This window comes from Hibiscus syriacus, unplaced genomic scaffold (genome assembly GCF_006381635.1).
Source record: "Hibiscus syriacus cultivar Baekdansim isolate YM2019G1 unplaced genomic scaffold, ASM638163v2 tig00110332_pilon, whole genome shotgun sequence".
NCBI classification, from domain to species: Eukaryota; Viridiplantae; Streptophyta; class Magnoliopsida; order Malvales; family Malvaceae; genus Hibiscus; species Hibiscus syriacus.
Genome location: NW_024062688.1, coordinates 4,325,178 through 4,348,205, shown reverse-complemented (window position 1 = coordinate 4,348,205; position 23,028 = coordinate 4,325,178). Strand labels below are relative to the sequence as shown.

At 35.9% G+C, this 23,028-nt stretch overlaps 1 protein-coding gene across 1 annotated transcript; it reads right to left on the bottom strand.

Moving 5' to 3' along the window:
• Window positions 1-10,396: 10,396 nt before the first annotated feature.
• On the bottom strand, window positions 10,397-11,257 carry LOC120119302 (cation/H(+) antiporter 15-like). The gene is made up of 3 exons (XM_039139123.1): window positions 11,069-11,257; window positions 10,860-10,969; window positions 10,397-10,805 (listed from the first exon to the last, which is right to left on the bottom strand). Exons 1-3 carry the CDS (start codon window positions 11,255-11,257, stop codon window positions 10,397-10,399), a joined length of 708 nt encoding a protein of 235 aa, XP_038995054.1.
• Window positions 11,258-23,028: the final 11,771 nt, after the last annotated feature.

Sequence of the window (23,028 nt, the reverse complement as noted above, 5' to 3'; positions counted from 1 at the left end):
ATAAATGCAACTTACCGGATTATAAATCATTTTTTCCGCTGAATCATCGACCAAAAGTGTATTTAGCTCGTTAAAATCTGGACACGCGTTCCAAACATCATTGAGATCTTTACAGTAGGTAACAGAATCGTATGTTTTGCATTTTTTTGATCCTGTTCACAAACAGTCGAACATAAATATGTAGGAATCATAGACAACGAAAAGTCAGCAAACTGTAATGACATTCATCTTACCCACACGAATAGAAATGCTCGGAAAATACAGGTAGTTTCTCAAGTACACGGTCGACGTTATGCCTGAGATTGTAATCAAGTTTGAATGTTAACATTCAAATGTATATTAACGATTTTGACTACAGTAATTCAATTGCCTCAAACATGTTCTAACCTCATCTTTGAAGACCAAAGGGCAACAACAAAATTGTCGACACAAAATTGCATAAATTCAAATAATCCTCTTCTGAGGACAACATCTACAACATGAAGAAAATGAGATTAAAGTTCTACGCTTATATGTTAAAATAATGGATACAAAAGAATAGAATTAAAACCTGCCGGCAGTCTTGGGATGTAGGCAAGGACACCATTGAGATCAAAAATTAAAAGTTTTCTTGAAGGCGGCGTTGCAGACACGATATACTTGTTTGGATCATCATCTTCATCATCATCATCGTCATCATCTTCATCGCCAGCTTCATCGTCATCATCATCGTCATCTTCATCGTCAGCTTCATCTTCTGCGACCGCTTGGTTGTCCACATCTGTTAAAAGAAAATAAAATAAAGTTCAGAACGTGTAAATGTTAAGAAACATAGATAATGAATTACCTAACTCATTTGATGTCATTGACGTAATTCGTTACGCAACATGGAGACTTCACGTTGCAATGATGAAATATCGGATCGCATTCCACTCACAAGGGAATCAATATGCTCCCGAAAATTGACCATGTATTCCATCACGGTCTTAATTGTGACATCCTCTGCAACTGGAGCTTCTTCCATCATTGCGTCTCCACTTGGTTGCTCTTCTTCATGGCCAACGAGGTCCATTTCCTCCCTCTCTTGATCTAATCCGACCTCCTTGACACGCTTCTAACCGAGTTTTTCAACAAAATCATATCCCGCTTTTTTAATAAATACCATGTCAATCTTGCGGGTTAATCGAACAGGGGCGTCATGCGAAAAATCAACTTCCTTCTTCTTCAACAGATGGGTGATGACACATCCATATGGTAGTGTAGTTGAAATTGTTGCTCCCTTTGTGACCATATATACAATTGTATTAAATATGAGTTTTGCAATGTTTGGAGCCGTTTTGGATTTATACTTTGCTATCCACCAATAATCGCTGTCTCGAAGCGTTGAATGTTTCCCCCCACTAGGCCGGATATACCATGTAAGCATTTTGTGAAACACTCTCGACTCTACATCGAGGTGAATTGGGCTATTTCTAGTAACCCGTTTAATTGTAGACCAATCTACACCATTTTCATCTGAATCCCCTGTATTCGCTACACCTAAACCCTCCGCAATAGTTTCTGGAGATATATATATCCTTCCCCATGACATGTGTATTAATTCCTATTATATTAGTCTTATTAGGCTCGTGCTGTAAGGAAGCATTGTTGTAGAAGACTCTAACTAGGTTGGGATAATATCTTGGTTCTACACCAAGGAATTCAAGCCAACCCCAAGATGTAAATGTGGATTTAAAACTAAATGCATATTTATCATCAAACAAGAAACCCAGGTCAATGACACGTTCGGGACGAATCTTCCTTACTTTAAAACTCGTCTGCCATCTTTGTTTCTCCATGTCGGATCTAAAGTTCAGAGTTTCGAAGGACCTGATTTTCTCAGAAGAATCGTTTGTTACAGAAGGAGGTGGTTGAGAAGAACTGGGTTGAGAAGAGCTTTGAGAAATACCTCGCTTCTGACGCTGACGTTTTGGAGCCATTTTGGTTGGATGCTACCCCTATTACAATGGAACACAAACACATTCAGGATAAAAACTCCAATATAGAAATCAATCAAACCCATAAAATATCGATAAATTTACCTGAATATCTGGTCGTCACTTATGATAACGGTAGAAGAAAGAGGAAGATCTGCCTGCTTGCCTTTATATTTAGGGTTTCTCGATTAAGAGTACTATATATCGTAAATGGTGGAAAACACTTGATATTTAAATTAGTATCGACACAAACTCTATTAGTGTCGACACATTATTTAGACATATTCTCACATAAAACCGGTATAATTGTACCGGTTAGATTGAAAAATTACATATTACATTATACTTTTGGGTTCGATGATTTTGGGATCGACACTTTTTATATATGGATCGACACTTTATGGGTGCACCCTGTTTTCCATTCATTCTGGAAAAAAATATCGACACAAACTATATTAGTGTCGACACATTATTTAGACATATTCTCACATAAAACCGGTATAATTGTACCGGTTAGATTGAAAAATTACATATTACATTATACTTTTGGGTTCGATGATTTTGGGATCGACACTTTTATATATGGATCGACACTTTATGGTGCACCCTGTTTTCCATTCATTCTGGAAATAAATATCGACACAAACTATATTAGTGTCGACACATTATTTAGACATATTCTCTCATAAAATCGGTATAATTGTACCGGTTAGATTGAAAAATTACATATTACATTATACTTTTGGGTTCGATGATTTTGGGATCGACACTTTTTATATATGGATCGACACTTTATGGGTGCACCCTGTTTTCCATTCATTCTGGAAAAAAATATCGACACAAACTATATTAGTGTCGACACATTATTTAGACATATTCTCACATAAAACCGGTATAATTGTACCGGTTAGATTGAAAAATTACATATTACATTATACTTTTGGGTTCGATGATTTTGGGATCGACACTTTTTATATATGGATCGACACTTTATGGTGCACCCTGTTTTCCATTCATTCTGGAAATAAATATCGACACAAACTATATTAGTGTCGACACATTATTTAGACATATTCTCTCATAAAACCGGTATAATTGTACTGGTTAGATTGAAAAATTACATATTACATTATACTTTTGGGTTCGATGATTTTGGGATCGACACTTTTTATATATGGATCGACACTTTATGGGTGCACCCTGTTTTCCATTCATTCTGGAAAAAAAATATCGACACAAACTATATTAGTGTCGACACATTATTTAGACATATTCTCTCATAAAACCGGTATAATTGTACCGGTTAGATTGAAAAATTACATATTACATTATACTTTTGGGTTCGATGATTTTGGGATCGACACTTTTTATATATGGATCGACACTTTATGGGTGCACCATGTTTTCCATTCATTCTTGAAAAAAAATATCGACACAAACTATATTAGTGTCGACACATTATTTAGACATATTCTCACATAAAACCGGTATAATTGTACCGGTTAGATTGAAAAATTACATATTACATTATACTTTTGGGTTCGATGATTTTGGGATCGACACTTTTTATATATGGATCGACACTTTATGGGTGCACCCTGTTTTCCATTCATTCTGGAAATAAATATCGACACAAACTATATTAGTGTCGACACATTATTTAGACATATTCTCTCATAAAACCGGTATAATTGTACCGGTTAGATTGAAAAATTACATCCTTTTGGCCATATTGTAAATTTGCCTTTTACTTCCAAGTATTACCATGACCCTTAATGTGTATAAGAAACATGTACAACAACATACTGCTAACTTTTCTCATCTCATTCATAATTATATTCACATACAAAAATATAAATCGTATACAAAATTATAAATCTTATACAAAATTAACCCTACATTTACATCATTGCATTCTTTTGTTATTCTTATGTAATATTGCAGCTTTTGTTATCTCCTGTCTTCGTTCATTTTGATTGTGGCTTACGAGATCGTTTAATACTCGCGATCGATCCCAGTCTCCAACAACCTATATTCAAATTGGCAGAACGTTAAGTATTGTCAACTACAGCATTCAATCTACGACTTTTAACAATTTTACCACAAACGATTTTTTCTATCCACTTACAAAATCACCAGTTGCCCCTGTAGAACCGATCGATTCCATCCACATCATCACATACATGCCGTAATCATATCTGTTACAAAATTTGAAAACCACACATGTCAATTATGATGAATACTGCATAAATTAAGCTTTCTATTTGTGATAACATCTCATACCCATTCAATTGCTTATTCTTCTTATGCTCCACAAATTTAAAATTTTTCAAGGGATACTTTCCTAGAGATCCACAGGACTCAACCCAAATGCGTTTCTTATTATAAGAATCTAATATTTTAATCTGCATTAAAATAGAAGAAGTTATGCACCAAAAAAATTATGCATTATAATTTACATAATGTCCTTTCATACATACATACATACCAATCTCTTAGCATCCTTCACTCTCTGTTTAGCTGCTTCAGTTGTAAACATACTATATATTGTTACAACATGATCTACCATATCCAACACCAACAGATACCAATGTGAATTATGGTAGTTTATTGTGATCATGATCTGCAACAAATTTCACACCCAATTTGACAAAATTCAACATTCTATATCCGAAAATATCATTTGCAATTGGTATGGTGTCTTACCTTCTCACAGTCGGTGAATTTCACATAGTTATCCAATATGACACCCCAGAAGGTAGAAATACTCTCAACACTTTCTTTGTTGTTGGCTTCCAACGTCTGTTGCTGTAATTACGCAACAAACATTATTAATTTACCGTCTATAACACTACTTTTCAATATTTATTAATTTAACTCACCACTAAGAGGTATGGAAGGTAGTCAATCCTCCGGAGTGACTTTTGAGAATCGTAGCATATGGTCCAGGCGAGCAAATCGATAACCTAACAAAATTAATTACACAATCAGAACATATTCAATAAGTTTTAACATTTTCTACTTTCTACTTACCACACCGCCAACCCATTCCGTAGGCTTCAACGTTGCAACGTCGTATACAGTAGCGAATTGATTTCCCATTGAGATTACAGAATATCTGTATGAATCATTAGGATTAATATGTTGTCATGAAATATTTAAATATCACTCACAAAACAATATATTTCACTTACCCCGATTCTAACTCGCTATTCCATAAATAATCACAAATTGCAGCTTCGATGTCATCAATTCCGCTTGGAATATCCGCTTTTTCAACCTACAATTTTGCATACAAATTTTTGTCACAACAACATAATAAAAATCAAATTAAGTATTCTTTTATTAAACTTACCTTCTGCTTCTTCTTCTGGGGTGCAGGACATTCCGAATCCAAAACTGCTGCTATAACACTCTCCGGTGTATAAATGACATCGACTTCCTTCCTCCTCATTTCTTCCATCTCTTCTTCTTCCTCCTCCCTCTTTTCTTCTTCATATTTTTTCAGTTCATCGTACTTTTTTTCTACATAGCTCTTCATCTCTTTTATTTCACCCTTCAATTGAGCTCCTTCATCCGAGTATTTATCAACCACCCCTTCACCCCGTAAGTTCACTCCTCAAATCCACAACCTCCTTCACCACTCCCTCAAATTTTTCTCCCGTCACCATCTTAATATCACCCCTTAACACCCCAACTTCTTTCACCACTTCACCCCTCAACACATCTACTTCTTTCACCACTCCATCTATTTTTCCTTCCACTACCCCCTTATGCCTCTCGAGTGTATCTTCGACTCTCTCGAGTTTCTCTACGACTTGATCAAGTTTCTCTTCGACTCTTGATTGTCTTTGCATGATTTCAAATTGGATTTTTTTGATATCAGCCAATTCAGACATCAAAAGGTCGAAGTTACTCTGTTTTGCTTCACCGTCGTCCCACTCACCGTCATCCCCCAATACAACCATCCCTCCTTTCTTCTCCTCTGCCTCCACTGCCTCCTCTACATCCTTGCCAATAACCTTCAAAATTAAATTACAATAGTAAGACATTGATTATATTCTTAATATTATTTAATTACATTTATTACCATTTCTTGTTTCTTCCCTCTATCCAACTTCAACTTCACCATCACTCTAACCACCTCTTCCTTCCCCCATGCACGGATGCGTGCCACTCCGGTTCTTTCATAAGCCGGCACTGCCTCACAGCCCGACTAAAAATCGAACAGTGCAACCTGCATTTATAATAAAATTTATATTTTTATATAAAAACACAAAAAAATGATTCAACTCATTTACCTCTAAGATTGCTATGCACCCTTTGAGGTATCTCTGGCTGCCCTTTTTAAAGGTGATGATTGATTCAATCAATCTCGAATGGATATATTCAGCCCAATTGAATTCACCCTTCAAGCCTTCATCGCAAATGAGCTTCATATATTCCTTGTTCGTTGACGTATCACCCGTTGGACAAAGAAATATCCCGACAAGGTACAATAGAACTCGGGCCTTCAGCTCATCCCCCAGTAAGATCCACTTTTGATATCCTCTTCAACTTCAGCATATGTCACCTTATGATTCAAACCATATTTGGAGGCAAGTGCTTTCCAGTTCTTACTCCTACAGACTTCTATAACACTTTTGCCTTTGTTTTGTACCCCCAATACGGCTGCAGCAGTCGATACCCCCAGAGGGAATGAATAATCACCATACTTAGCCATACATTGACTGACGTCAAATTGTGCCATCAAGGATCGACACAATTCCCTCCGAATAGGTTGATCCCTTACTCCGATCAACGATCCAAAACCTATTTCTCCCAGCACATTCAACTGACCCTTCTCCTTAAGGTGTTTAATTAATAAATTCACCCTTTTAATGCTGCATCTTGTCGACACTTCCTACATTTTTTAACAATATATAATGTTATAGTTCTTATATATTTTGTATCAACGTATTTACAAGTTTAATGAATACCTTATTTTCATGTGCTTTCCTCCGTTCTTTGTATTCTTTACTATCATTCCTTGACTGTGTGATGTAAGGTTCCTTTTCAGCATCACTCATTGAATTCCATTTGGACCTCACATCTTTTTTCACCTAATATTAAACATAAACGTTTCTTAATCAATACATTAACACTAAATACTAATACTACTCAATGTCAATTTCATTTTACATACCGAACCGCTCTGTGTGCCATCTCCCTTCATCCTTTTGCATTCGGCTATACTGTTAACATTTAAAATTTGTAATCAATTTAAAGTTTATCGATACTTTAATCCAATTACCATTTCAACAATAATAACAAAAAGACATTGATACTTACTAGAAGTACATATATCCACCCTTTGGTTGCTTTCGAGTCTCGGCCTCAATATCAAAGTCATCTGCTCCACCAACAATTTTCCAACCCATTGACTCCATTTTTCCTTCATATATCAGTTTACGCAAATCAAATTATTTTGTTACATACACTTTTCAATATACAAATATAGATAACTACTCTTGTGGTAAAACGGTTTTCTTCAAAAGAATTTGAATGGCCACACCAAAATGTGTCGGCACATTTATACAACCTATAATATCATTTTCTACCTATAATATTTAATAAAAGTATCGACATTTATATTTTCCTTGAATATCTATTTCTACATGCAATCGGTCCCAAATGCTTCCTTACTCCAAAACCCCAAACAACACATAAAAAACCCTATCGCGATTACTGTAATAATAAAAAATTAGGGTTTCGACAACATACTTTTCGATTCGACTGCATCAACAAACAAACAAACTTCGCTTTAGAAACGCCTTCTGAAATGCAGCAACAATTACTCTTCGATTTCAAAAACTCGTCCGTTCTATCTTTTTTCAGAGGATATTTAGCTATGGCCTTTATATTTTCATCGGATATGTTATTTATATTTAATCGATACAAATACAAAAGTGTCGATACTTTTATGTCAGGTGTCGATACTTTCGAAAGGATAATTACCTATTTCTTTGAAAGTGTCGATAATTTATTACACGTACTTACGAAAGTATCGACACTTTAAATATATCCGGTATCATTTTACCGGTTTTATCATTTTGATACCGGTTTTATCATATTTTTACCTGTTATATCGTTGTGGATCGATATATTTTTTTAAAGTATCGACACATTATAGGCGCTATAACTGCTTCTCTTTTAAATTCACAAAGTGTCGATCCTTATATAACGTATCGACACTTTTAAATTTATCGGTTTTATCATTTTGTTACCGGTTTTATCATATTTTTACCTGGTATATCGTTTTGGATCGATATATTTTTTAAAAGTATCGACACTTTTTAGGATTTAAAACTGCTTTTAAAGTTATGTAATTTATGTTTCAATTTATTTAACAGTGTTTCATGTTTTCCACCTACAATATTAATTTAATAATTTAATTTACACAAAATTTTATTTGATTGTTTTGATATTTTATAAAATATTATTTAGAATTTAAATTTAAAAATATTAACCAAATATAATAATAAATATATTTTCAACAGTGAAATAAGTATGGACACTTTTATAAAAATGATATATACTTTTTTGAAAGTTATGTAATTTATGTTTCAATTTTTTTAATAGTGTTTCATGTTTTCCACCTACAATATTAATTTAATAATTTCATTTACACAAAAAATTATTTGATTGTTTTGATATTTTATAAAATATTATTTAGATTTTAAATTTAACAATATTAACTAAAGATAATAATAAATATATTTTCACAGTGAAATAAGTATGGACACTTTTATAAAAAGGATAGATAATTTACAATATAACAGGTAAAAATATGACAAAACCAGATTCATTATGACAAAACCGGTAAAATTTACTTGATATGTTAAAAGTATGGACACTTTTATAAAAAGGATAGATACTTACCGATAACCAAAGTTTACCGGTTACCAAATTTTTTAATAGTTTTTCATATTTTCTACCTAAAACATTATTAGTTGTCAACATAATAGGTACCGCTAAACCGAATTTATTAAATACATTTTAATGTATCCGGTAATGCTGTATATTAGCCGTATATTAACCCGCCTTTCCTGAGACATTCCCATGATTTAATAGTGTTTTCAGAAGTTAATTTGGAGATGATAAAAAAAACATCAGTTGAGTATTAAAAATCTTTAAAGTTATCTCAGAATTAAAAAATGAGCTAACCCTTAGTCTCATATGTAATGGGATAAGGAGAGGTAGGATAGTAAGCGAGCAACTTCCGTAGAAGACCTCCAAATTATAAAAATACCCTCCATGGGACTCCATCTCACGACTCCAAGGTTAAGAGCCTTGTGCTCTACTAAATGAGCTGGAAGGTCATTTCTTATCTCAGAATTAAGATTCAATATATTCAAGTCAAAATTGTACGGGATGAGAATGTTATTATGGAATGGAGAGCAACGATAAAACGTGATTGGGATAAATTCCCTACAAACTACTTAGGTTTTCTTTTGGGTCAATTGAAAAATCCTTCAGAATTGTGGAAATCTACCAGTGTACTGTTTGTCATTCTCCAGACGTCTGCTTCAGTAACTTCTAATATGAATAAATTGATAATACATTTTTTATGGGGATCTGTCTCTGACAAAGCTATTCATTGGGTGAAGTGGGAGTGAGTGTGTACTTTGTGGCTACAAGGTGGTTTGGACTTTTTCGATTTGAGGCCTAGAAATCGGTCTTCACTAAATAAATGAAACTGAAGATTTGGTCATGAGTTCGATTGCTTGCTGAGGAAAATTATGGTATGGTTACGATAATGTGTCATTGTTTCCGGACTTTGTTCGTTCGAGAAAAAACATCTTAGGAATGGAGAAACATCACTTCTCCTATCTTTAATGTTGATCGCGTCTTTTATAGGTTTGTTGTAGGTGATGAGAGGTCCATTGAATTTTGGGAGGATAATTAGACTGAGGTTGGTTTTCCCATGGATCTACGCCATTGCTATAAAGAAGAAAAGCAAGGTTAGTGAGTCTGGATGCAAATCGAATGGTTTATGGTCTTGGAACATTGAAATTAGAAGGATACTTTTCGAGTGGGAACATAGTATCTGGGATGATTTTATGAATACATTAAATAGAGCAGATAGTCGTTATGAAGTGGACTGTCTAATCTGGAAGGGTGACTCATTGGGGCTATATTCTCCAAAACATTTCTATGAAAATTCAGAGTGCGTTGGGGGTGGAAAAAGATCATTTTTTAAAATTGGTGTGGGCACACCTTGCCCTTCCTAAGGTGGAGGCATTTGTTTGGAAACTTGTTCTCCAACGATTTCCTACGTTAATAGAATTAGCAAAACGGGATATATCGAGTCTCGAATCTTGTTTATACGTGTTGTGTCGTGATGAGCAGGAATCTCCGAAACATTTGTTTTGTCATTCAAGGTGGTGTGGAGACCCTGGTTAAGATGGCGCTCTCTTTGGAATCTTAATTTTATTATCCCAGGTGATGTAAGAAGCCTTCCCATGGTTTGGAATAGCCAACCGATAAAAAAAAAACCCTCCCAATCTCGTTAGCTGCACGAATTTATCCAAATTCACGATGACTACGCTTATTAAGTCACTAATCAAGGCCGAGGACAGAGTGAGGAGTCCCAACTCAGAGTTGATGATCTTCAGATGCATTAAAAGGATGGCCACCACCGGAAAAGGCGTCAACATTAGTACGCCGGTGAAAAGCGCAAAGCGTTCCAGGTAGACTTCGTCGATATGGTCAACGTTCAAGCTTATTTCTGTCGCGGTGTGGACGCCGAGTAGTAGAGGGAATACGATCACCAACGAGCCTATAGTCCATTCCCTTTTCCCTGATTTCCTGATCAGGTTCACATCCATCTTGACACCGATCAAGAACATGAAGAACAACTACCCGAACCGTGTCAACGTAGTTAGGACTTTCACAGACTGTCGGGGGAACAAAACCGATGATATGTTGGGAAAGAACCGGCCGAGAACAGACGGTCCGAGAATGATACCTGCCTGCCATGTGCACAACATTCCAACATCATAACCACCAAATTCCGTACATTTTCACGTCAAAAAACAAAAGAAACAAGAATCAAACACCATTGTTGTTACCAGAACTTCCGATGTAAGACGGGGCAAATATAGTAGGCCGAGAACGAGGTGGAAGATGGTGGCGAGGATGAAAATAATAGCTAATTGGAGCTGTAAAATGATTAGGTGATGCTTGAAAATATTGTCGTCACCTTTCTGGTTAAACAATCCTTCGGAAGTGACTGGGATGACATTCCAGCAGGGATCCATCGACCCTGTAGTTAGGATCCAATTAATTGATAAACGAATCTGCCATAGCAGCTTTCTTGCTTCTGGCTTGATGAAGAACATTAACCCTTTTTGTTTTGGAAAACAATGGAGTTAAATTTGGAGAGAAATGGATGGAAATATTTGGAAGAATACGGAGAGTACCCTTTGGGATTAATGGAGCATACGATTTTTCATTAGGCACTGACCAACTGTTTTTACAGTTTCTATTATTATTATTATTATCTATATGCAAACCCATTGATAATAAAAACTCATTCGGTACTTGTAATTTAAAATATATACTCATTATCATATCTATTTTGTTTTTTTTTTCTAATGGAATGATATCTATATTTTGTTAAAATATATATAGGGCCAGAATTATTTTTATTATTATATTACAGTACATAGGTTAATATCACTATTAAATGTTTTGTTGAAATTTCGTATATTATCATGTCACTATTAAAAGTTAACATTGCTAATGAATATCAAATTAATCAATCAATATTCGTATATATTATAATAATAAAAAATGATAAATAGTTAATATTTACGTATACTCATAATTTTATCTACAGAATATGTATTTATTGTTAATAAGTAATGTGTAATTCAACATATTATTTAAAACTGATCAACAGTTGATATAGCTCATTACATAACTAACTCAACTAGACTAACAACCTTTACCACATCCAACTGCTACTTAACTGGTCTAAGAAGTTCAACAAACTGATTCTGGCAGTTTTCAACATTCACCCTACTTCTCATTTCTTCACGGGAATGAACATTAAACTTCTGTCGAAATAAACTGAAGTACACACTCTTAACGGTTTTTTCGGACCATCAACTAATTTGACATAATTAACTTTCAAGTTGTCTGCTACCATCTTTCAAACAAAGTGATATGGAGCTCTACATGGTTGGAACGAACATGAAAAATGAGATTAACTCTCATAGCTACTGCACTTATATTATCACGGAGTAGAACGTTTTACTTCTTAACTCCCATATGTTTAAGCATTGCAGTGAGCCATGTGAGTTGAGAGACAGCATGTGTTATACTTTTGTACTTGGTAGATGGAGACACAAACTTTTGTTTCTTTGAGCTGAGGATATCATGTTGAGTGAGTACCCAAAGATGAGACATGAGAAGAATTATTTGTGAAGAGGAATTTTCTGCAGAGATGTGATCAACCTGTTGAGACTAATGAATCTGAATCTTCCCCGTGATATAAGACCCCCAAACAATTACCCTTCAAATGAGTATTTTGCTACTTGTTAACGGCATGAAACATAACCACAAAGATGAATGGTTTAAAGTCATGCAACAAGAAATGCCATTTTTGCATGAGAATCAAACCTATGAACTTGAGAAACTGTCCAAAAGAAGAACAAATCTCAAGTACAAGGCTAAAATTGGCTGTAATCAGAAAAAGAAAATTCTCAATTGAGAAACTTCTAAGGATATTCAACATGCATAAATTAAAGTCAGTTAGTGTTCCACTTGTTGACCATTTCAAACTGAACAAAAATCAAAATCTCCCTATTGGAAAAGAGGAAGATTTAATAAGCATCCGCAATAGGGACATTGTCCATTGGAAAGGTGTAATTAATATGAATTTTTTGGTATTTATACACAACATCCAAGAGATATGTTATGCTTTGGGAAGGAGAATCGAGGATACAAATAGTTGGAGATTGGAGATGTTTGACTCAAAAAAATCAACATCAAGTTATGTGATTACTTTTTCCTAGAAAATTGTTTTATAGTCAAAGCTCTAGAGATGTGTGACACTATCAGTAATCGAAGTCGAATATAACTGAAGCTTACAAAAAGTTGTTATGGATGAAGTAAGAGAATTATGTTCTTAATTGTGCTAGTCAAAATGTCATTCATTTAATAAAGAATCTAACATATCATTCTCGAATAAGACATATTAATTTTCATTATCAGTAGACAAAATATGTGTTAAAAGAAAATTTGCTTGGTTTGAATAAAGTTTGTATTGGTCAGTTTATTTATTCATGTATATTAACTTAGGAATGGAGAGATTAGTTGGGTACGTCCCTACTTAATTGATGAATAGATATATCAAATGTTTGGTGGATGTATCAACCCATAATCATGTATGACATTAGTTAAAATTGTACTTCTTAGTTACATTTATGTATGATGAATTTGTTTAAAAACCTTATGTGATGACCATTAGGTTACCTTGTTGTTCTACTAAAAATATGTGACATTAGGAAGACTTTGTAACATTAGGAGAGTGTGAATGAGACAACTGTGAGAGATACAATAATCCTCTGAATGAGAAATGAAAAAGAGAGTTTATATTAAATTAGAGTCTTAAGATTTTTTTCAATATGAGTTTTCTGTATACTAAAATTATGTATATTCTTTTTATTTTTTATTTTGCTTTAGTGCATGTTGTTGTTGCAAAGAGAAAATTAGGGTTCTATACTTTTTCCAACAAAATAACTTCTGTTGATGGAAATCTAATTAGCTCAACACTTTAATATTATAGGTTTAAAGGAATCTAATAAATTTTATAAAATGTTTTTAAAAATATAGAATGTTATATTATAAATTGAGAAGGTGTGGAATTATAAAATTTAAAAAATTAAATTAAATACTCAATAGAAAATATAAAAAAATTCTAAATTATAGAAAATTTTAAAATTTTTAGAAATATAATCGCACTTAGTATACCCTTGGATCACCCTTGATCTGAATCCATGGTAATATACATTAGTACAACAAATCTTACAAGTATTCTGCAAAAAACAATATCCTAAAGTCTGGAATCTGGATATTAACTATTAGGGTACATATGTATAACATATAATAATGTTAGTGTTTACGGGATTACATATACAAGGAGCATCAGCATTAGGGAAAATCCAGTAAACCAAGGCTAATGTCACAGTCCGAATCCAATGGCAAACTTCTTGGTCTCTTTGGATCACGTGCCCATTTAAAGCAATGATCTTTGCGTGAAAGAATGCAAGCAACCCTTCAGTTCTCTCATTTTCCAATGACCTGTTGTTGAACCACAAACACAGAAACTGTTTTACTGATCTCTGATGAAGCTAGCATATCTCCGATGGCCCCGAGCTCTTGCAAATCGACCCATGCCGATAAGCCTTTAACGAGCAGCGAGGAAGAGTTCGAGTGTCGTCCCACTAAGATAAGATTGTAGTTTTCATCCAACAGGGACCCAACAATCAATGATGTATCTAACCCATGTCTTACTATCTCTTGTAAAAAACATTGTTGTTCTCCCTGCTTTGGTGTTTCATATCTGTCAAGCAATCTTCTGGGGAAATCGGGTTATTTCCCACACGAACGTAGTTTCAAAATTGACCTAAAATGTCAAGATCAAAACCACCAAAGGTTGCACAACGGATAAACCTATCAAACTATTGAATATTGAAACACAATGGAAAAAACCGAATAAAAACAATAAAGGAGAGAATACACCAAATTTACGAGGTTCGACGAGAATATCGTCTACTCCTCGGGCACTACATCGGATGATAACTTCACTATATCGCCAATATTACAACAAATAGAATTCTTTAGAATTCCCAAAGTGGGAGAATGAAGAATACAAGAGGAAGCGAGAACTTGTTTTTAGGATGATTTCTAATGAAATACTTAGGTCTATTTATAGTTGAGTTTTAAGGACTAAACTTATAAATAACCTAATATTTTAGGGATCAAACATGAAAAATAAGTTGGCCACCTACCAAAGAATTTTCCAATGTGTACAAGTTAGCCACCAAATATGAAATTCACATGTTCAAAGTTTGGCCACCATCCAAAATGAAATTTCCAATAAGTTGGCCACCAACCAAGATGAAATTTCCAACTTGCCAACTTAATTTCAAGCCAAATCTAACAAATCTCCACCTTGACTTGAAATTACCAAGCATACTCAACTTCTTCAACTCCCCAAATTTGTAGTGCCTCTAATTGTGCTCACAAGCACCACACACCCGAAGGTGTTCATACTTTCAGGATGTTAATCAAGTTCAAACAATGATTGAAGTTGATTACTGTTACCACCTTGGTCATCATATCTGCAGGATTTTCTGATGTCGCAATTTTCTGAAGTAGAATCTTTCCTTCTTCAAAGATCTCCCGCACAAAGTGATACCTCACGTTGATATGCCTAGTCCTTAAATGGTAGACTTGATTTTTTGCTAAGTGAATAGCGCTTTGACTGTCACAATAGAGACTAATGTGACTTTGAACAACTCTCAAGTCTCCCATCAACCCGTTAAGCCAAATTGCTTCATTTACAGCCTCTGAAACTGCCATGTATTATACCTTTGTAGTAGACAAGGCCATCGTAGATTGCAATGTAGACTTCCAACTTACTGGGGCTTTAGCAAGAGTAAACAAATACTCAGTAGTTGATCGACGCTGATCAAAATCACCAGCATAATCAGAATCAACATATCCAACCACACATTGACCAAGTGTTTCATCCTGTTCAAAAACTAAACCAACATCCACAATTTGTTGGAAATACCGTAGAATCCATTTCACAGCTTGCCAATGTCCTTCTCCAGGATCATGCATGTACCTGCTCACAACTTCAACTGCTTGTGAAATGTAAGGACGCGTACACACCATTGCATGCATCAAGCTCCCAACTGCATTAGCATATGGAACTTTTTTCATATACTCTCGTTCTTCGTTAGTTTTAGGAGATAATTGAGAACTAAGTTTCAAATGAGAAGCCAGTGGGATACTTACATGTTTGGTATTTTCATTCATGCCAAAACATTGTAATACCTTTCTCAGATATTGCTTCTGTGTTAAACAAAGCTTCCATCGCTGTCTATCTCTACATATCTCCATACCAAGAATCTTCTTGGCCTCGCCTAGATCTTTCATCTCAAACTCTTGATTCAATTGAGCCTTTAATTTGTCTATCTCTTTTTTACTCTTCGAAGCGATCAACATATCGTCAACGTACAAGAGAAGATAAATGAAATATCCATCTTTGAGCTTTTGCAAATTCACGCAATGATCATATTTGCTTCTAGTGTACTTTTTCCTCCTTATAAAGCTATCAAATCGCTTGTACCACTGCCTCGGAGATTGCTTCAATCCATATAACGATTTGTTCAACTTACAAACCCATTTCTCACAACCACCATCTTTGTATCCTTCTGGCTGAGTCATATAGATCTCCTCTTCTAAATCACCGTGCAAGAAAGCCGTCTTTACATCAAGTTGAGCTAGCTCCAAATTCAACTGTGCTACCAAGGTCAACAATATTCTAATGGAGGAATGCCTCACAACAGGGGAAAATACTTCATTGTAGTCGATTCCCTCCTTTTGAGAGTAGCCTTTAGCTACCAACTGTGCCTTGTAGCGAACATCTTTTTTGCTATGAGATCCATCTTTCTTTGCAAATACCCACTTGCATCCAATTGCTCTTTTACCTTTCGGTAATTGAGCCAGTTTCCAAGTGTTGTTCTTTTAGAGAGATTGCATTTCTTCATCCATGGCAGTTTTCCACTTATCACTTTCCAAGCTTTGTATTGCTTCTTGGTAAGTGATAGGGATATCATCATCAACAACTGGAAGAGCATAGGCTACCATATCAACAAATCGAGCAGGTCTACAAATTTCTCTTCTTGGCCTTGTAACTGTAAGTGGTTCTGGTGTCTCCAATGGTTCTTGGGTTTGAACCTCTTCATCTTTTGTTTATTCTATTGGAGTTAAAGAATCAGCTGCATCAACTTCTGGGATCATCGTCTGCTGAAACTCCACCTGTTTTGGAGTATGCTCCACCTGCTGCGGAGTACTACTTGTCTGGACAGCTTCATTTGTTACCTTCTTTATTAGGGAAGATTTATCAAAGGTAACATCTCTGCTACAAATTATCTTCTTGGTGTCTAAACACCAAAGGCGGAATCCCTTCACTCCATGAGTGATTCCCATAAAGAAAGCCTTCTTTGCTCTCGGATCAAGCTTGGATTCCTTCACATGATAATAAGAAGTGGATCCAAATACATGTAAGGAATCATAATCAGTAGCAGGTTTTCCAGACCATACCTCCAATGGTGTTTTTCCTCCTATCGCTGATGATGGCAGACGATTGATGAGATGGCCAGCATATGTCACAGCCTCAGTCCAAAATGCCTTGCCTAACCCAGTATTAGACAACATACATCGAACTTTCTCCAATAGTGTTCGATGCATACGCTCTGCCACCCCATTCTGTTGTGGTGTATTTCTAACAGTGAAGTGTCGAACAATACCATACTCATGGCAAACGTCAAAGAATGGGGTACTTTTATATTCCCCTCTATTGTCCGTCCTAAGACATTTGATCTTTCTACCAGTCTGGTTCTCGATCATATTTTTCCATTTCAGGAAAATTCGAAGCACTTCATCTTTAGACTTCATCGAATACACCCAAACTCTTCTGGAAAAGTCATCTACAAAAGTTACAAAATAATGGTTTCCTCCCAAAGACGATGTATTTGAATGACCCCATACATCTGAGTGAATATAATCCACAATACATTTTGTATTATGTATAGTGGTGCCGAACTTCACTCTCTTCTGCTTTCCCAGAACACAATGCTCGCAAAAGTTCAATTTGCAAGCTTTTGCACCTTTCAACAATTCTTTCTTTACCAGAATTTGCAAGGATTTTTCTCCAGCATGTCCCAACTGCATATGCCACAATTGGGTTGTGTCCAAGTCATCACCTCCGAAAGCTGCTGCAACTGCTCCAATAATTGTACTACCTTGATAGTAATACAAATTATTTTCCCTGATGCCCTTCATCATCACAAGTGCGACATATGTGACTTTTAAAACTCCAACTCTCATAGTGACTACTGAGCCTTTGGATTCCAAGGCTCCCAACGAGATGAGATTTTTCTTCAAACTGGGCACGTATCGGACATCCGTCAGAACTCTGGTTGATCCATCTTGATTCTTCAATCGAATTGAACCTATCCCAACAGTTTTACAGGCATTGTCATTGCCCATATAAACAACTCCTGCATTTAGTTCTACTAAATCAGAGAACCACTCCCGATTAGGAGACATATGATAGGTGCAACCCGAATCTAATATCCATTCATCTGAATGGAATGTTGTTGATGAAGCAACCAATGATATGTCAGAGTCATTTGCATCATGCTCTGCAACACATGCATCTGGAGCAGCTTTTCCTTTCTTCTTCAACTTCGGACAATCTTTCTTTCAATGGCCTTTCTCATGAAAAAATACACATTCATCTTTTCCCAGTCTGGACTTCGACTTTCATCTCCCTCTCCACTTTGGCTTTTGACTTTTCGAGCAACCTCTTGCCACCATAGCCTCCGTTGCTTCGTACTTGCTCTCCTTCTTGGTTTTCTTCCTGAGCTCATAACTATACAAAGCAACAGTTACATCTTTAAGGGTAACATTATCATTACCATGAAGTAGCGTTGTCTCAAGGTGCTCAAATTCATCTGGAAGAGATGACAACAACATCAAGGCCAAATCTTAATCTTTGAAGGTTTCATCCATGCCCAATAAGTCTGCCACTAGCTCATTGAACGCAGTGATGTGTTCATTCATATTGGTGTCTGGTTGATAATCAAATCTAAACAATCTTTTCTTCATGTGGAGACGATTCTGAGAGCTTTTCTTTAGGAATTTTTCCTCCAATGCTTTCCACATCTTACTTGCAGAAGTCTCGTTCTTTTAGCCATACTTCTGCTCCCTGGAAAGACAAGATCGAATCGTGCTGCACGCCAAACGATTGATTGTTCCCCATTCTTTCTCCTCCATATATTCGGGCTTTTCTTCCTCAATGGCGATGTCTAGACCTTGTTGGAATAAAGTGTCTAACACCTCGCCTTTCCATACGCCAAAATGACCGGATCCATCGAACAACTCCACCGAGAAATTTGTATTTGACATCATCCTTCTCACCGGTCCGGATGAAGAGCTTGATGTCTCAATTGATCCATATTTTTGCATTTTAATTTCAACAAACAATATTCAATAGCATAAATTGTATCTTTTCAGCAACGGAACCACCAGGATATTCTCAACCGAAGCTCTGATGCCAATTATTAGGGAAATCAGGTTATTTCCCACAAGAACGTAGTTTCAAAATTGACCTAAAATCTCAAGATCAAAACCACCAAAGGTTGCACAGCGGATAAACCTGTCAAACTATTGAATATTGAAACACAATGGAAAAAACCGAATAAAAACAATAAAGAAGAGAACACACCAAATTTACAATGTTCGACGAAAATATCGTCTACTCCTCGGGCACCACACCAGATGATAACTTCACTATATTGCCAATATTACAACAAATAGAATTCTTTAGAATTACCAAAGTGGGAGAATGAAGAATACAAGAGGAAGAGAGAACTTGTTTTTAGGATGATTTCTAATGAAATACTTAGGCCTATTTATAGTTGAGTTTTAAGGACTAAACTTATAAATAACCTAATATTTTAGGGATCAAACATGAAAAATAAGTTGACCACCTATCAAAGAATTTTCCAATGTGTACAAGTTAGCCACCAAATATGAAATTCCCATGTTCAAAGTTTGGCCACTATCCAAGATGAAATTTCCAATAAGTTGGCCACCAACCAAGATGAAATTTTCAACTTGCCAACTTAATTTCAAGCCAAATCCAACACAATCATCATCTAACATAGCTTCCCATCCTTGTCGAGCAGCGTCCTCGTCCTCGTCCTCTTTGCACGGAAGGACGGTTAGGTTAACCAAAGGCCATCCTTTCATCATTCGTCCGATGGCGAGAGCTTCTCTGTCATCCTTGCCTCCCAAGTAAAGCACGCATACATGATACTTGGACGATTTGTCCGCCATCGGTATCCTACGGGATTGGTCACGATCGACTAGAATGCCTACGGAACAAGGTGCCTTGTTCATTACTTTAATGTTGAAGGCCCTTAATTCTTTGGAATCAGCGATTATCTTCCCTTTCTGTTCCATTTCCTATGGAATGGAAGTATTATTAATGCTACTGAATTTTGAAAGGAAACCCAGCGAACGTCTTCATGCATTAGTGACTGAGGTGACATTGCTGTGTAAACTTGAACTTGAGTTGGTTTACTGCATTAGTTCTTAAAGTGATTGAAAACGTCGATGCTCGGTTGCCAGTGACCACCTTCGTAACAACTCTTTCGGCCTAGTTGGTGATTAAGGAGGAGCGGACTCGATCCGCCAACGAGTTCTTCCAAGTAAAGCCCGAAAACCGAAAGGGGAGTCCCTTTGAATGGATTCATAAGTTGAAGTAGCTTGGTTGCAGACAATGCATCATCTTTCCTATGTGCAAAGTCTAGTTTCTGGTAGCCTCTGTATGTCTTTGATGGATCATAAAGCTTTCTAGTAACTATTGGAACAAGTGCTACGTAAACTGATACGGACCAGGAGAATTCTTGAGGATCAATGTCCTGAAATTAAGAACAACAAAGAGAGATTTGAACAAAACAGCCGTGGCTTATGACCAAAGTAAAAGGACAGGTTAAACAAGTGCTTCAAAGGGATTCTGAATTGAGTACCGTCTTGTCTACGTTCATCGCAAAACAGCCTAATTCTATTATGCCTTTGGATGTCAACATCGGTGCCATAGCAATGACATCCTTTAGAGGAACTTTCAAACAAATTGCAGGAATGAACCCACAAGCCATCTTAAACAAAACTCCGAAAGTAACGGTAAAAAAATATCCAAGCAGGCTGTCGCCTTTTGAGTTCCCCCATATCCGATCTGAACCTGCAATAAGTCGACATAAGTGGAAGCATCCAATCTGCTACAATGGTGTCTAATTTCTCTATCAGAGTTGAAGCCAAGGGATGCTCTGTTGGCACAGTTAAGCCTAGTATAAAAGGACCATACATGTATTGTAGTCCAGCGTTTTCACCAGCCACTGCAGCAACTAGTAGAGCTATAATAACAAAGAAGAGGTAAGCATCTTTGACCGGCTTCCCTTCGGTGTTCGTCGGATGATCCAGTATATCATCCCTCGTAAAATCGTAACGACAAACATGTGAAGATGATAACGTGAAACATTGACTTGAGAGCGACACGTTCTGACGCCAACTTGCTTAGCTTGTCTAGTTTATCCAAATTTACAATCACTACACTTATTAAGTCACTGATCAGTGATCAATGCTGATGACAGAGTAAGGTTTCCCAACTCGGAGTTGATGATCTTGAGATGCATTAGGAGAATGGCCACCACTGGAAATGAAGTTAACATGAACAAACCTGCGAAAAGCGAAACCCATTGCTGGGCGTCTTCTTTGACCTTGTCGACCTTTAAGCTAATGGTTTGGGCTGAGGAAACAATGAACAGAATGGGGAAGATGATAACAATGGAGCCTATAGTCCATTCCCTTCTACCAGATTTCCTTAAAAGGTTCACATCCATCGTGACACCGATCAATAACATGAAAAACAAGTACCCAAACCGTGTTAACGTCGACAGGACTTTCACCACATGTTGGAGAACAAGGCGGCCGAGCACCGTCGGACCGAGTATCACGCCTGCCTGCCATTTTCACAGCATTCCAAAGTTAAACATCCTTCAGTTTGGTCCTTTTGGGACAAATCTAAACGACGTAAAAACATGTTACATATATGACATTAGGGGTGTAATTCATTTTTATTTTTTAATTTGTGTTTAGTCGTTTAACATTGGCGAATATTTAACATTTGCAAATATGTTTATTTAAAGTTCGGAAACATATTTGTTCAACGTTACTTTATGTTGACAACCAACACTTTTTTTATACTTTTATTTACAATCCAAAGGAAAATGATAAAATTATACCACTAATCCTTAATTTCCTTTGAATTTACAGTTTAAACTCTAAGGTTCAAATTTAATTTCTATATTCACTAATATTCAAAATATAAAAAAAAAATAATAATAAGAACTGGATAAATGAACTTATAAATGAGTCGATAAAAGAGCTTATTCATAAACATAAACGAATCGAACACAACTCTATTTATGTTCATTCGTTTATTAAATGAATATACATAAATTTTGTTTATACTTTATTTAAAACATAAACAAATGTTATAAGAAAGATTCACAACATTTCGTCAAACTATTCATAGGCAGTTTCTCGAACGTTATATTAATTTACACCTCTACCTATATTATACGCGGAAGAAACAAAGGGAAATACCAGGACTTCGGAGATGAGACGAGGCAAATAGAAGTACCGAAGACAGAGGTGAATGATGGTGGCAAGGGTGAATGATGGTGGCAAGGGTGAAGATGATAGCCAGCTGCAGTTGCAGAAGAATGAGTTGATGTTTGAAAATTCTTTCATCTTCTTCTCGTTGAAGAATCCTTCGGAGATGACCGGAATGAATTTCCGGTATCTGGGATCCAAATCATGGTCAGCAGTAAATCAGCCATTGGGGCTTGCCTCAATGATCATTTCACAAAAGCTTTTATCGTTTATACTCTAAAGAAGGTGGATGGAAATATTAGAGGAAGACGAAGAATACGGAGACTATCCTTTGAGATTAATGGAGCTTACGATTTCTCATTCAGGCACTCACCGGCTGTTTTTGACTACTTCATTTAGCTATTTCTTTCTCATTGTTTTTTTTTTTTTACATTTTTGGACAAAATATATATATGTTTTGCGCAATACTTTCCTTTACCCGAATGGCACCCAAATAATATTATTAACAAAAATGATATTCAGACGCCCACATAAGAATGCCTTT

Excerpts from the sequence above, each read along its gene's own strand:
- LOC120119302 (XM_039139123.1), bottom strand. The coding sequence starts at position 11,257 with ATGGATCCCTGCTGGAATGTCATCCCAGTCACTTCCGAAGGATTGTTT. Across the intron at positions 10,970-11,068 it reads GTCTTACATCGGAAGTTCTG|GCAGGTATCATTCTCGGACC; the intron begins GTAACAACAATG and ends TGCACATGGCAG. Across the intron at positions 10,806-10,859 it reads ACTACGTTGACACGGTTCGG|GAAATCAGGGAAAAGGGAAT; the intron begins GTAGTTGTTCTT and ends GAACCTGATCAG.